This window comes from Carassius auratus, chromosome 34 (assembly GCF_003368295.1).
Source record: "Carassius auratus strain Wakin chromosome 34, ASM336829v1, whole genome shotgun sequence".
NCBI lineage: Eukaryota > Metazoa > Chordata > Actinopteri > Cypriniformes > Cyprinidae > Carassius > Carassius auratus.
Window position 1 is genome coordinate 4686132 of NC_039276.1, and position 13531 is coordinate 4699662.

General features: G+C 38.0%; 1 protein-coding gene across 2 annotated transcripts; it reads right to left on the bottom strand.

Annotated features, from left to right (window-relative positions):
* Window positions 1–679: 679 nt before the first annotated feature.
* Window positions 680–12893, bottom strand: lcp1 (lymphocyte cytosolic protein 1 (L-plastin)). 2 transcript variants are annotated; one of them, XM_026217556.1, is made up of 17 exons: window positions 12818–12887; window positions 12666–12731; window positions 10263–10352; window positions 9401–9564; window positions 7963–8086; window positions 7391–7523; window positions 7227–7308; window positions 6980–7145; window positions 5702–5844; window positions 4327–4422; window positions 4053–4248; window positions 3429–3507; window positions 2646–2760; window positions 2407–2540; window positions 2117–2237; window positions 1922–2046; window positions 680–1186 (listed from the first exon to the last, which is right to left on the bottom strand). In XM_026217556.1, exons 3-17 carry the CDS (start codon window positions 10327–10329, stop codon window positions 1054–1056), a joined length of 1878 nt encoding a protein of 625 aa, XP_026073341.1. In that variant the 5' UTR covers window positions 10330–10352; window positions 12666–12731; window positions 12818–12887; the 3' UTR covers window positions 680–1053. The 2 variants fall into 2 exon arrangements, with proteins under 2 accessions (XP_026073341.1, XP_026073342.1); XM_026217557.1 differs by lacking the exon at window positions 12666–12731 and having other exon boundaries at window positions 12818–12893.
* Window positions 12894–13531: the final 638 nt, after the last annotated feature.

Below are 13531 nucleotides of genomic sequence, written 5' to 3' on the forward strand. Positions count from 1 at the left end.
ATGACCTGTTTTGATCCCAAACACTGTATTTTTATGTGCATTAAAGTGATGGTTTCATAGGAAGTCATAATATCAATGTTTGTATTGTGTTGTGTTAGTCACATCGAGCGGTTTAAAGATGAACAACAGCATAGTTTACATATTAAACATTCATCAACCAGATGAGATTCACTAGAAACACATTAAGGTTCCTTTTTGTTGAACATGAACTAATAACTAAATATACCTATAAAGGATAGTAGTTATAGAAACAGTTCAGCCAGAAATTATAATGTTCTCATCTTCATGTCATCATAGATCAGGATGAGTGTGTTTCTTCATCAGGTTTGTAGAAATGTAGCACTGCATCAGTGTTTCATCAATGGATGCTCTGCAGTGAATGGGTGCCGTCAGAATGAGAGTCTGATAAAAACATCACAAAAATCCACAGCACTCCAGTCCATCAGTGAACATCTGGAGAAGACAAAAGATGAAACACATCCAGCATTTTTAACTAAAATATGAGTCTATAATCTATAATAACACTTCCTCCTGAATCAGGAGAGAAATCTGCACAGATCAAGCAGCGTTTAAACAGATCTAAACAAATCTGTGAGAGACAACAGCAGATGCACTTTTTCACTGGAGGAAGGTGTTCTTATGTTAGTAATATGAATAGTATAAAACAAGCACAAAAACTAGAGTTACAAAATGTATTTTATTTGCACATTTATTTCCAGTGACATTTAAACGTACATCAGATTGTGTTCAACGCTGTTTATAGGCTGAATTACATGAAGATTCAAAAGAGCACAACTGGCCTGACTCTATATTCCACATACGCACACAGTGCTCATAGACACAAACAGACGTGACCTTTGACCTTTGTGTACACAGGTTATGCCTGATTATATAGAGGTCAATGAAGACAGCAGATAGATTTAATCGATTATTCTGTCAAGAACTGCTAGTTCATATTTCCTTGAGAAGTTTTCCTGATAAATGCCTGATGGTGGGAACCCAGTAATGGAGCAACAACTATAAAAGACAAAGGAAATATAAAAGCAGGCGCTTCTAGATGTGTCTCATTCCTCGAGCCATGAGGCAGGCGAACACCGTCATCACCATCTTGGGCTTGACCTCCACCAGATCCTCGGGCAGAGCATACACCCGCGCTCCGATCTTCCTCGCCATAGAGATGGCGTACCTGAGAACAGACAGGTGAGATTGACAGTCTGTTTGAGTCTGAACAGAGTTTGAACAGTTCTGGGTTCAGTAACAGTTCAGTTCTGACATATATCTTGCAATAATGAGTTCATATTTCACAGTTCTTAGTTAATATCTCGCAATTCTTACTTTTTTCATAATTCTGAGTTTATATCTCGCAATTCTGACTTTTTCATAATTCTGAGTTTATATCTCGCAATTCTGACTTTTTCATAATTCTGAGTTTATATCTCGCAATTCTGACTTTATCATAATTCTGAGTTTATATCTCGCAATTCTGACTTTTTCATAATTCTGAGTTTATATCTCGCAATTCTGACTTTTTCATAATTCTGAGTTTATATCTCGCAATTCTGACTTTTTCATAATTCTGAGTTTATCAATTCTGACTTTTTCATAATTATGAGTTTATATGTCACAATTCTGACTCTCTCATAATTTTGAGTTTATGTCTCGCAATTTTTTATTTCTCATAATTCTGAATTTATATCTTGCAATTCTGACTTTCTCACATTACTGAGTTTATATCTCACAATTTTGACATTTTTAATTGCTATTCTGAGTTTATATTTCACAAACGTAAATTTTTCTTGCAATTCTGACTTTTAAGAAAAATATTTTTCCATATTCCATGTTACACTACAGCTCATATCGAACCCAGAACCTCTGTTTAATGTTCATTAATATGCTAATGAGGAGTGTGACTCTGACGTACTTTGCATTATTGAGTTTCTCTTCATCTGTCAGGTCTTCTGTCCTGAGAAGGTCGTAGCGGATGGAGCCGGGCTGGATGGCGTCAATCAGGTCCAGGACAGGCATGCTGGTGCTGATGGATCCGTCCTGCAGGATCATAACAGATCAGCTCAGTTCTGTATCACAGATGGAGATTTTCTGAGCGTGAGCTGCTTACTTTAAAGCCGCTGATGGTGCCTTTGCCGGCCTGCCTGAGTGCGTCGTTAACCCAGGTCACGATGGTGTCGTCGTTGACCTTCTGCCCATCGCCCAGATCCTCCAGGATGTTGAGTGTGTACCTGCAGACAGAAGATGAGCCAGACCTTCAGCAGTGTGTGGATCTCAAGTGTGTGTTTGTGAGTGACTGTGTTTGTGTGGATCTGAAGCATATGATCACGTGTTTGTGTGGATCAGAAGCGTGTGTTTGTGTGGATCTGAAGTGTGTGATCACGTGTTTGCGTGTCTGACCTCCTCATGAGCTGCCAGAGCAGAGCGAGCGTCAGTGTCCGATTGCCTTCGTGTAGATCCTGACCAGCGATTCCCACCAGAGAGAACTTGGCCTCCTTCTTCCCCAGCTCCACTGCGTAGTTACAGTTCTCCAGCTGCAGCACACAATAATACAGTTACACATTTGTTTGTGTGTGTGTCATTTCATGGGGAAATTTGTAGTGTTTCACTGAGGATCCTCTGTTATGATGCATTTGTACCTTCTTCATGTTGCTGCCCAGTTTGGTATACGGTGGTTTGTTGACTTTGTCCCAGTCCACAGGAACCTTGATCTTTTCATAGAGCTGGAAGATGACCAGAGCATCAGCCAGATCCCTGAAGAACACAGAGAACACAGTGAGATCCTGCACAAGTGTCTCCGGCAGCGTCTGAAGGACATCCCAGCTGACCAGGAACGTTCCGGCGAGGTTCTCTTAAAGTTATGAACAAACGTTCTTCTAGTAACGTTAATAAATGTTTGTTCAGATAATAAATGTTTGTCAATGTTGTTTGTTTTTGTCACGTTCTTTACATCTGCTAGAATACTAGTGCACACAGTTTTCATTATCAAACAATTAACATTTCAAACGTATTTGAAATGCTTATTTGAATTCAGTTATGAGTAGAAATTAAAACATTTTGAACTAAAAAACAAATTATTTTTGCTCAGATGTATAATGTGAAGGTCATAATACAGTACTGTACATACAGTAAATATACTGTAGAAATAGTAACAATTAGTGATGCACCGGATTTTATTTAATTTTTTTTACGAAAACACTGTAAAACAAAATAAAAAGTTTTAATTCAGCTGAAAACTGAAAATGAATTAATTGATCAATCAAATGTAGTTAATAACCAAACTGAAACTGAATTACTGAGATTTGGTGCATCGCTAATTTCTCTTTAGGATCCAGTAATGTGCTTTATTCTCTGTGGTTGATCGGCTCTGTCCTGTGTTTTCTGGCGGGTACAGCGCTACTGATGGGGTTTATGACACTCACACGTAGAGATGATTGACACGAGGATTGACGCCCAGTGAGTTCATCCAGTTCCTGAAGGTTCTCTCCTCTCTGGTCTCTCCTGACAGACATGAGAACATGATCAGATCAACAGCTTAACATCATATCTGTGAATATTGATCAGCATCTCAGATTGTACTTATAAATGATTCTCATTGGGGGAATGTTCATACTGAGATCTCTGACGTTTAATTAAAAAACTTTGATATACTGGCAAATCTGAGCACTGTTTGTATTCCTGCAGCTCACATATTATTTCAAAGATCTGTGCACAGACATAAGTTGTTTGTTAAATGCATTAATATAAATGTCTTATATATAGATAGAAAGATAGATATAATCTGAGAAGCAGGAGACTTCAGCAAACGTCTCAGTTTAATCTTATTGACGTTTAGGAGAAACAGTTGAAACATCTTAATAGTTGAATAGGTTTTGTGATAGTTCAGGTGAAAGTGATCCTTTACCCTCCCTTACGTCGCTCCAAACTTGTATGAAGGTTTTTGAAGGATGTTGGGAATCAAAGCTTTTCACTTATATGGGAACTGAAACTGTTTGGTCAAAATCTCTTCTTCTGTGTTCAGCAGAAGAAAGAAACTCAAAACTCACCCTCGATAGAGCTCCAGTCGATATCCTGGTTCTCGGGCTTCTTCAGGGCGGGGAACTTGTTGAAGAGATTGGCCACGTAGGCCAGGTTGAGTTTGGGGTTTCCGCGCACCACGTCTGTGGCCGTGACGAACTGTCGGCAGCCGAGACGGTCGGCCTGTTCCAGCATGCACTCGGCTCTCTTCAGGTCATCTTTCTCCTGTTACGATAGGCGTTTTAATGAAGTACTGTCTGAATTTGTGCATGTGAATGATGTGTTTAGGAGGTGTTTCCTCACCCGTATTCCAGATATGTCGATCGGGATGGCTGGGATGCCATCCTCGTCTCCTTTGGGTGCTACCTGGTTCAGGATGTTGTAATAGGCCTTGGAGTCCTTCAGACAACAGGTGAAGGTGAGGTTATCAGCTCTATGTCTCCATCACAGTGTGTTTCAACATATTTACATCCAGAGAGCAGCTTTATTTACATTATTAATCACAGTATGAACTAGAGATACTTATGACAAAATGTTAAAAGTTGAGGACAGTACTCCTCTGGTACTACTCTGTGACTTTAGCATCCACTTAGAAAAACCTCATGCTGCTGACTTCAACTCTCTGGTTTCCCCATTTGACCTCGAAGACAACACTTTAGTTTCTCCTTCTCTTCACTCTCTGAGGCAGATGAGGCAAATGTAACGTTTCCATCCCACTCCCTGTGAGGCTCCTAAGTCACAACTTCTGGCTACTGGGGTTCCTCAAGGCTCAGTGCTTGGACCACTTCTCTTCTTTATCTACATGACGTCATTAGGATCTGTCATTCAGAAGCATGGCTTTTCCTATCACTGCTATGCTGATGACACTCAACTCTACTTCTCATTTCAACCAGGTGATCCAACGGTAGTTGCTCGCATCTGACAGACATTTCTGACTGGATGAAGAACCATCACCTTCAGCTCAACCTTTCACAACCTCTCCATACAGCTGGGTTCATCAACCAGAACTCCTTCCAGGACAGCCAGGAACCTTGGAGTTGTGACTGATGATCAGTTAAGCTTCACAGACCATATTTCTACAATGGCCAGGTCCTGCATATTTGCCTTATACAACATTAGGAAGCAAGATGTGCAGCAGAGAGAGTGTTCTTCAGTGAGCACAAGAAAGCCCACATCATACGTCTCTACACCAGTTTCAATTCAAGGTGCTGATGTTTGCCTACAAGACAACCACTGCCAAATATACCTAAACTCACTCGCTAGTTAAGACATAGACTCCCTCCAGAAGCTTGTTTTCTACAAGTGAACGATGCCTCGTGGTGCCATCCCAAAGAAGCACAAAATCACTCTCATGAACCTTTTCCTGGACTGTTCCTAGCTGGTGGAACAACCTGCCCAACTCAACTCGAGCAACTGAGTATTTAAAAAAACATTTCGCCAGTACATGACCAATTAATACTAGCACTATTCTATTCTATTCTATTCTATTCTATTCTATTCTATTCTATTCTATTCTATTTTAATTTAATTTAATTGTAAATGTACAAATTCTGAAAGCCTGAAAAGTGTAAAATCATTTTCAAATCTTGAGTTTGTGAGCTTTAAGGTCATGGATACTGTTGCTATTGCCTAGGTTGTTGTTTTAGATGGATGGATGCATAGATGGATCTTCACTTACCTTGATATCGGAGCTGAAGTTGTTGATTTTGGGACAGCCGGCCTCCTCCAGGTGATAGTTGGCCCAGCGCAGAAGCAGCTCCTCAGGAGACAGTTTGACCAGATCCTCCAGATTCTCTCCATCCCTGAGAAGAGCAATCAGAGCTACACACACACACACACACACACACACACACGTGATTATGTGACTCTTGTAACGTATGAATGTCATTCATTAGATCAACACACATGTAATTTACTATAAAGAAAGAAGCAAACTCAGAACGTTCCCTAAAGTTAATATTTGGTTCTTGGTTTAGTTCTTGTTTTAACCAAATAATAAAGTTCCAGGAATGTTCCTTTTTTAGAATAGTAGTTCTTACAACCATAAAATAATATTTCCAGAACATTGCAGGGAGGTTTTTTAGACTACCATAAAATAACTTAAACAGAATATTCCTTAATGATAGGTTTTTAGTTTTAAATTACAACCATGTAATAAGGTTCCCTTCATGGTTAATTTTAGTTTTTTTACAGGCATTTTTTAGGTATTTTTTACAGTCATTTAATAACTCACACAGAACATTCATTCATTCATTCATTTTATAGTTGTAGAGATAAAACTTAAAAATTACCATAAGCAAATGTTCTGTACAACTTAATAGTTAGTTTAGGTTTAGGTTTTAATTTTGGATATAAAGATTACTAAAGAAAAAATAAGAATATAATTTATAAAATAAGAAAAGTAATGGCCCTAGTACTGAGCCTTGAGGTACTCCATACTGATCGATATGATACATCTTCATTCAGTGCTATGAGTTTATGGCGGTCAAAGAAGTATAATTTGAACCATGCTAATGCACTTCCATTAATGCCAACAAAGTTTTCTAGTTTATTCAAAAGAATGTTGTGGTCAATTGTGTCGAACGCAGCACTAAGATCCAATAAAACTAATAGAGAGATACCCCCACGATCAGATGATAAGAGCAGATCATTTGTAACTCTAAGGAGAGCAGTCTCAGTACTATGATACGGTCTAAATCCTGACTGGAAATCCTCACAGATACCATTATTTTCTAAGAATGAATATAATTGTGAGGATAAAAGAAGATATTTTGCAGAATGTTGGTAACCAACGATTTGGTTGTAGCAATTGACTTCCATAGTAGGAAAAAAAAAATACTATGGAAGTGATTACCAACATTCAGCAGTATCTCTTTTTTATGTTCAATAAAAAAATATATTACTATTATTTATTTATTTATTTTTGTTTGTGTGATGGTTTTGTAGTAATTTGTACCTTCATTCCTACTAATTTCGATATCAGCGAACAGGCCGATTTTGATGACTTGCCACAGGAGTCCCAGCACTAAATGCTGCCTGCCCTCTTTCAGGTCCTCTGCTCCGATGTTCACCACGTGGCAGCCGATGGCGGAGGCTGAGTTCAATGCGAGGTTCAGATTTTCCTGCACGTTCACACATGAACATCAGCATTAAACCCCAACAGATCAGCAGTGTGTGAAAGACCCCAGTGTTTGTGTACGAACCTGGATGGTGAAGGGTGTGAGCTTCTTCTTGTTGATGGTTCTCTCATCGATGGTGTCCGCCACAGACAGGTTGATCATTTTACTGCAGACAGAGCATAACTTCATATGTCTGACAAGTGAAATACCATGGTATTGAACATGAAGGTGTTTTAACGCTGCAGTACCAGAGCACAATGCCGTCGCCCACCGCGGTGAACAGATCATTGGAGCTGGGATCCATGGGAAGAACATGCTGGCAGTCCGGATCCTTCTCCAGCGCTTTATTGACCCAGTTCACAAACGCCACCTTCTCCTCCTCTGCACACAGCCCAGACAATCAGTTTAGTTCAAAAACATTGTGGAACATTGGTTTGAAATGTTTCTGAAACGTTTTCTTCTTGTGGTTAGAACGTTATTTAAAGGTTACAAAAAATATTCTTAAATGCTCTACTAACTTTTTTACCCAAAATATAATGATATTACAACTTTTTTATATATATTCAAAAAATATTACATTTTCCAGTTTTCTTGTCGTGATTAGAATGTTAAGAATCACCAAAACGTTTCTTAAATGTTCGATTTTTTTACCCAAAATGTAATGTAATTTGAATGTTTATTTTAAGGACATTATGAGAAAGTGGATAGTTCTTCTAAAATGAGAATTGTGAGAAGTTTCTCTGTCATGAGGTGGGATGTGTAAAGTTGTTGCGTTCTCTCAGGCTTGCTCTGGTTTACTCCTGCAGGGTGTTGGTCTCACCGGAGTACGAGTGCTGTGTTCCAGACTGTTCTGAGGTGCCAGCCACTGAACAGATGCCCTCCTTCTTATTAATGGCTCTACGGAAGGTCTTGGCCACTTCTGAGCTCTTCAGGTCATGGACCACCTGAGACAGATGGAGACAGATTGAGACAGATGGACACAGACAGATGCAGATGGACACAAAAGGAGAGAGATGGAGACAGACGGAGACAGATGGAGAAGGTTTGAGACGGATGGACAGACGGAGAAAGATGGAGACAGACAGACACAGAAGGAGACAAACGAACATAGACGGACACAGATGGAGACAGACGGAGACAGATGGAGAGAGTTTGAGACAGATGGACACAGAAGGAGACAGATGGAGACCTTGCTTGTAGGACCAGGGTTATTACCCTTCACTTTGACCAGGCTCTGTTGGTGGTCCCTCGTGTTAGGCTAAAGCGTAGAGGGGAGCGTGCATTTGCAGTGGCTGGGCCACGACTCTGGAATACCCTGCCTTTAGAGATCAGACTGGCCCCTTCCTTGTCTATTTTTAAATCCTTGCTAAAAACTTTTTTATTCTCCTTAGTGTACTGACTACTGTGTTATGCTACATTTTGAAATGGGTGGTTTTAAATTTTTGTCTGGTCTATTTTATTTTTTATTTATTTAATTTTTTTATTTTTCTTTATGTATATGTAATATTCTTGCTCTTATGTAAAGCACTTTGGTCATCCAGGAGGCTGTTGTAAATGCGCTATACAAATAAACTGAACTTGAACTTGAACTTCACTAAAACTACAACCGAAACTAAAAGCTAAAAACCATTAGAAAATTAACTAAAATAAAGAAAACGTTAACTGAAACTGAAAATAAAATATAAAATGCATTTTATTTCAGGTACTTCCCATATTCATTTTAATGTAGTTTAACTTGGTGTACTTAACTAAAGCTAAAACTGAAATAAAATTGAAATAAAAAATATTATTTTTAAAAAACTATTAAAAATTACAACAGCAAACAGCACAATTACTAAAACTTTACATAAAACGTTATATATATAAAATTCTCATTATGTTATATTTATTATATTGTTTAAAAAAAGTGCTTTTCGGTAAAAAAAAAAACAGCGCTAATGTCACCTAACTGAAGAACTTTTTTTTCTAATTCAATCTTTTTTTTTCTCCCTCAGTACTTCAATCTTGTTTTCCAATACAAATATCTAAACTCTCTTAAATCAAGATACATTTACAGGAGAAATAAGATATCCTTAAAACTGATCAAATTTGATTGGTTTATCTGCCAGTGGGGTCAGAAAAATCGACTAATATTTAATGTATGTCTTCATTCTAGTAAAAAACTGGATTAATTTTACAATTTGAAAACAGGGCTCAATATCTGATGTCAAGGAAGTTTAGATACTGGAACTGCTGACTGAGGTGACCTTTGACCTGACCTTGGCGAACTCGTCGAAGGTGATCTTCCCGTCCTGGTTGAGGTCCATGGTCCGGCTGAGCTCCTGGACGATCTCACGCACACGGTATCCCGGCAACGGCAGGTTCGCCACCTTGAAGAGTTCGGTCAGCTCGTCAGTGCTGATGTGACCGTTACCGTCCACATCTGCGGGGCGAGGTCAAAGGTCAGTGAATCACTCAAATGAACCGATTCTTTTAATCAATTGCACAACAAAACTCAGTGTCTCAAATGCAGCTTTAGATTCTGTGAATCAATCGAATGAAATGAGGCTCAAAAACAACTTCTTTCAGTTTCATTTTATTTTATTTATTTTTAGGTTTTACAATTTATTTATTTTTTTCCATTTTATTTTACTATTATCTATTTATATTTCTATTAAGCTTAATTCATTTTTAATATTGTAGTCCTTTAGTTTAAATGTATTTATTTCTGCTTTCAAAGCAATATTTTAAATAACTTTTTATGTAAGTTTTTCACCTTATATTTATATGTAATTTTATTTTCGGTTAACAAAAACTATGCTTGAGATGACACTGGTTTGAATGAATCAAATGCAGGTTTGCGTTATTTTAGAATTTTTAATATTTTGACGATTTTATATTTTTTCTTACTCTTAGCTTTTATTTTTATATTTTGTGTTTTCATATTATTTGTATCATACATGCTCCTTTGAGCCAAACAGAAGTACTGTTATCTTTGATGGTATTTTTGTTGAACAAATTATTTGGGCAAAAGTACTAAAAGAAATATCAGTAAAATAGCTAAGGAAGCGGAATCGAGTCTGCCCTTCTTTAGTCCTGAATCTGAGTCTGAAGCTGGATGGGATGAAGGGTGAGACTCACCCACTTTACTGAAGGCCTCTCTCAGTTCCTCCATCTCGTCCCCTGGGATGTGTGATGTGCCCGCCATCTTCTCCTGTCACAATAGATCACCTGAGGATCAGACCAGAGACAGACTGAGAGGAGCTTGTGTGAGAGCTCGACACCGGAAACACTGTTCTCTGAGTGACAGCGTGTGGTTTGAGGAGAGAAGCAGATTATTATTAACTCTTATTGAGACATTGAGCAGTGCCAGTGAACTTTACTGTACATTATCAGCAGTGATGAAAACATCACCAGATCCAGCTGACAGACAGCCTTCTGAACGAATGTTAACGTTAACAGAACATTCGTTATCTTTTATAATGTTCTCAGAATCATATTAATGCATCGTTCATAGAATGTCTCATTTCTGAAACATTCTGATTGGATGCTTTTTTAAATGTTACATTGCAATGATAAAATGTAACTTTAGCTTAGACCAAGAAAGATATATGTTTTTAAAAAACTGTGTGTTTTGAGCACTCAGAAAATATTCAGAACTTAATGGAAATGTTAGAAAAACGTTCTTAGAACAAATTCTTGTTAGCAAGGGAGTTGTCTGGCCTTTAATAACTTTCTCATTTAGAAATCTTTCATGGAACTTGAAAAAACTGAGTTGAAAGTTAACAAACTGGATGTTTTCACCTAAAACGAAGAGCTCATCTGTGTTTTATTGCTGTAAATCCCATCGGAGGATGCACTTCACATGGAAATGTTGCTCTGTTCAGAGACGTGTGTTCACAGCAGTCTGATGCCCGTTTGATTATTTTATGGCAAAGATAAGTGCTTTTACTTTAACGGCACACATCTGACTGTCACGTTTCACTGCAAACTCCTTTCTCCGTCTTTAAACACTTGAGAAACAGAACAACTGCTGCTTATTTCAGTATCGTTACAAAATGTGAGTTGGCCGTGCCTCACATGCTCTGATCTTCCTGTTTGTTCGTTTGTTTCCGCGCTGGCTGACGATGGCCTGGAAACTGATGTGATATGATGAATAATTGCTGCTGCACATCATGCTCTTGGTGAAGGTGTGAACAATACTTTAAGGCTGAGAGATGGAGAGCAGATGCTGGAGATTGTGCTGCAGCTTCACTTCAGAACTCATGCACTCTCTGTTCTAACCGCAGCTTCCTGTTTGACTTCAACAGCAGAGCAAAGCATCACTTCTGCTTCAGATTACACTCGAAAACCCCCAACACTTCATCAGAGACACGTGCATCACCCAACACACAGCAAAGACTGAGAGCAGGCTGAAGAAAGCTTGCTGAAACAGTTTTCACTCAGAAATTGATAGTGAATTTCACAATTACCTACTGTTCAAAAGTCTGGGATCAGTGAGACTCGTAAAAGTCTCTTCTGCTCATCAGGCTGCATTTATTTGATCATAAATACTGAAAAAAAAAACAGTAATCTTGCAAAATGTTGTTACAATATGAAATAATGTTTTCTGTGTGAATCTGTGTTAAAGTGTAATGTATTTCTGTGATGCTCCGCTGTATTTTCAGCATCATTCCTCCAGTCTTCAGTGTCACATGATCTTCAGAAATCAGAATAATATGATGATTTACTGCTCAAGAAACATTTCTGATTATTATCAGTGTTGAACACAGTTGTGCTGCTCAATATTTCTGTGGAAACTGTGATACTTTTTCAGGATTATTTGATGAATTAAAAAGTTGAAAAGAACAGCATTTATTCAAAATAGAAATATTTTCTAACAATTTTTAACTTTTTATTCATCAAAGAATCCTGAATAAAATATCACAGGTTCCAAAACAATATTGTGCAGCACAACTGTTGATCATTTTAATAATAAATCATCATATTATTCTGATTTCTGAAGATCATGTGACACTGAAGACTGGAGGAATGATGCTGAAAATACAGCGGAGCATCACAGAAATACATTACACTTTAATGTATATTAAAATAAAATATTAAAATAAATGCAGCCTTGATGAGCAGAAGAAACCCTGTAACAAATATTAACAATCATTCAGATCCATGGTACACAGAAATTATGAGTAACTCAGAAAAACTGAAATAGCATAATATTTTAAAACATACTTCAATCTTTATTTATTTATTTGTTTCACAGTGAAGTTGTAAACAAAGATGATTGAAGTTTCAGCTCTTCTACTTCACAATTTCACATTCAGTTCTCAATGCCATTTCCTTGTAATTATTTGTGAAATTTACTAGTAATTTCTGAGTACACCATTTTTTTTTGTTCAGTGCAGTGTCATTTGAAATGGAAAAACAAAGTTATTAAATTAAATGGCATTTGCAGATATAAGTATTAACCCTTTCAGATGTTTGGACTCGACTGTAGGTCTGTATTTTGCAAGCATTATTCTGAGGAAATGCATGAGAAACACAAACCTGCACACTCTTAAATGAAAGCTGTTTGTGTGTTCTGAGATCTGGAAGCTTCTGCTGTTTCTGCCGCTGTGTTTAGAAGAGTGCAGCATGTTTGTGTCAGGATGAGTTCAGCTCCAGTGATGATCAGACATGGTTTGAGGAGTTTCTCTTACCTGCAGACGGACGCTGAGCTTCAGGCTGCTGCTGAGTCTGGACGCGTTCAGAAGAGCTGCACTGACTCTATTCAGAGAGGAAGGAAGTGACTTACAGCGGCCTACACAACACTCGAAACAGGAACACACACACTCCATGTCTTTATAAGGTAAAACACTTGACGTGTGCACACTCACACAAACATGATGGACATCTGACACACTCCTGAGATCTGACCGCGATCTGGATCCATTCAAGAACATAACCACACGTCTGAATCAACTTATGTCATCATCTCAGAGTCTTCTCATGATTTACTGCGAATGTTTCCACTTTCAGATGATCCACCGGGTTTGGGTTAAAGGAATAGTTCAAACCAAACATCTGCTGAAAATTTGTTTCTTCATCAGGTTTGTAGAAATGTAGCATTGCATCAGTGTCTCATCAATGGATGCTCTGCAGTGAATGGGTGCCGTCAGAATGAGAGTCTGATAAAAACATCCCAATAATCCACAGTCCATCAGTGAACATCTGGAGAAGACAAAACCTGAAACACATCCAGCATTAAGATGATTTTAACTCAAACACATAGAGTCTATAATCCATAATAACACTTCCTCCAGTGAAAAAGTGTTCTGGTCTGAATCAGGAGAGAAATCTGCACAGATCAAGCAGCGTTTAAACAGATCTAAACTAATATTTATTTGTTTGTGTGTTATTATCCAGTATTTTCT

Excerpts from the sequence above, each read along its gene's own strand:
- lcp1 (XM_026217557.1), bottom strand. The coding sequence starts at position 10,329 with ATGGCGGGCACATCACACATCCCAGGGGACGAGATGGAGGAACTGAGA. Across the intron at positions 9,565-10,262 it reads AGAGGCCTTCAGTAAAGTGG|ATGTGGACGGTAACGGTCAC; the intron begins GTGAGTCTCACC and ends CTCGCCCCGCAG. Across the intron at positions 4,249-4,326 it reads TCGACATATCTGGAATACGG|GAGAAAGATGACCTGAAGAG; the intron begins GTGAGGAAACAC and ends CTATCGTAACAG.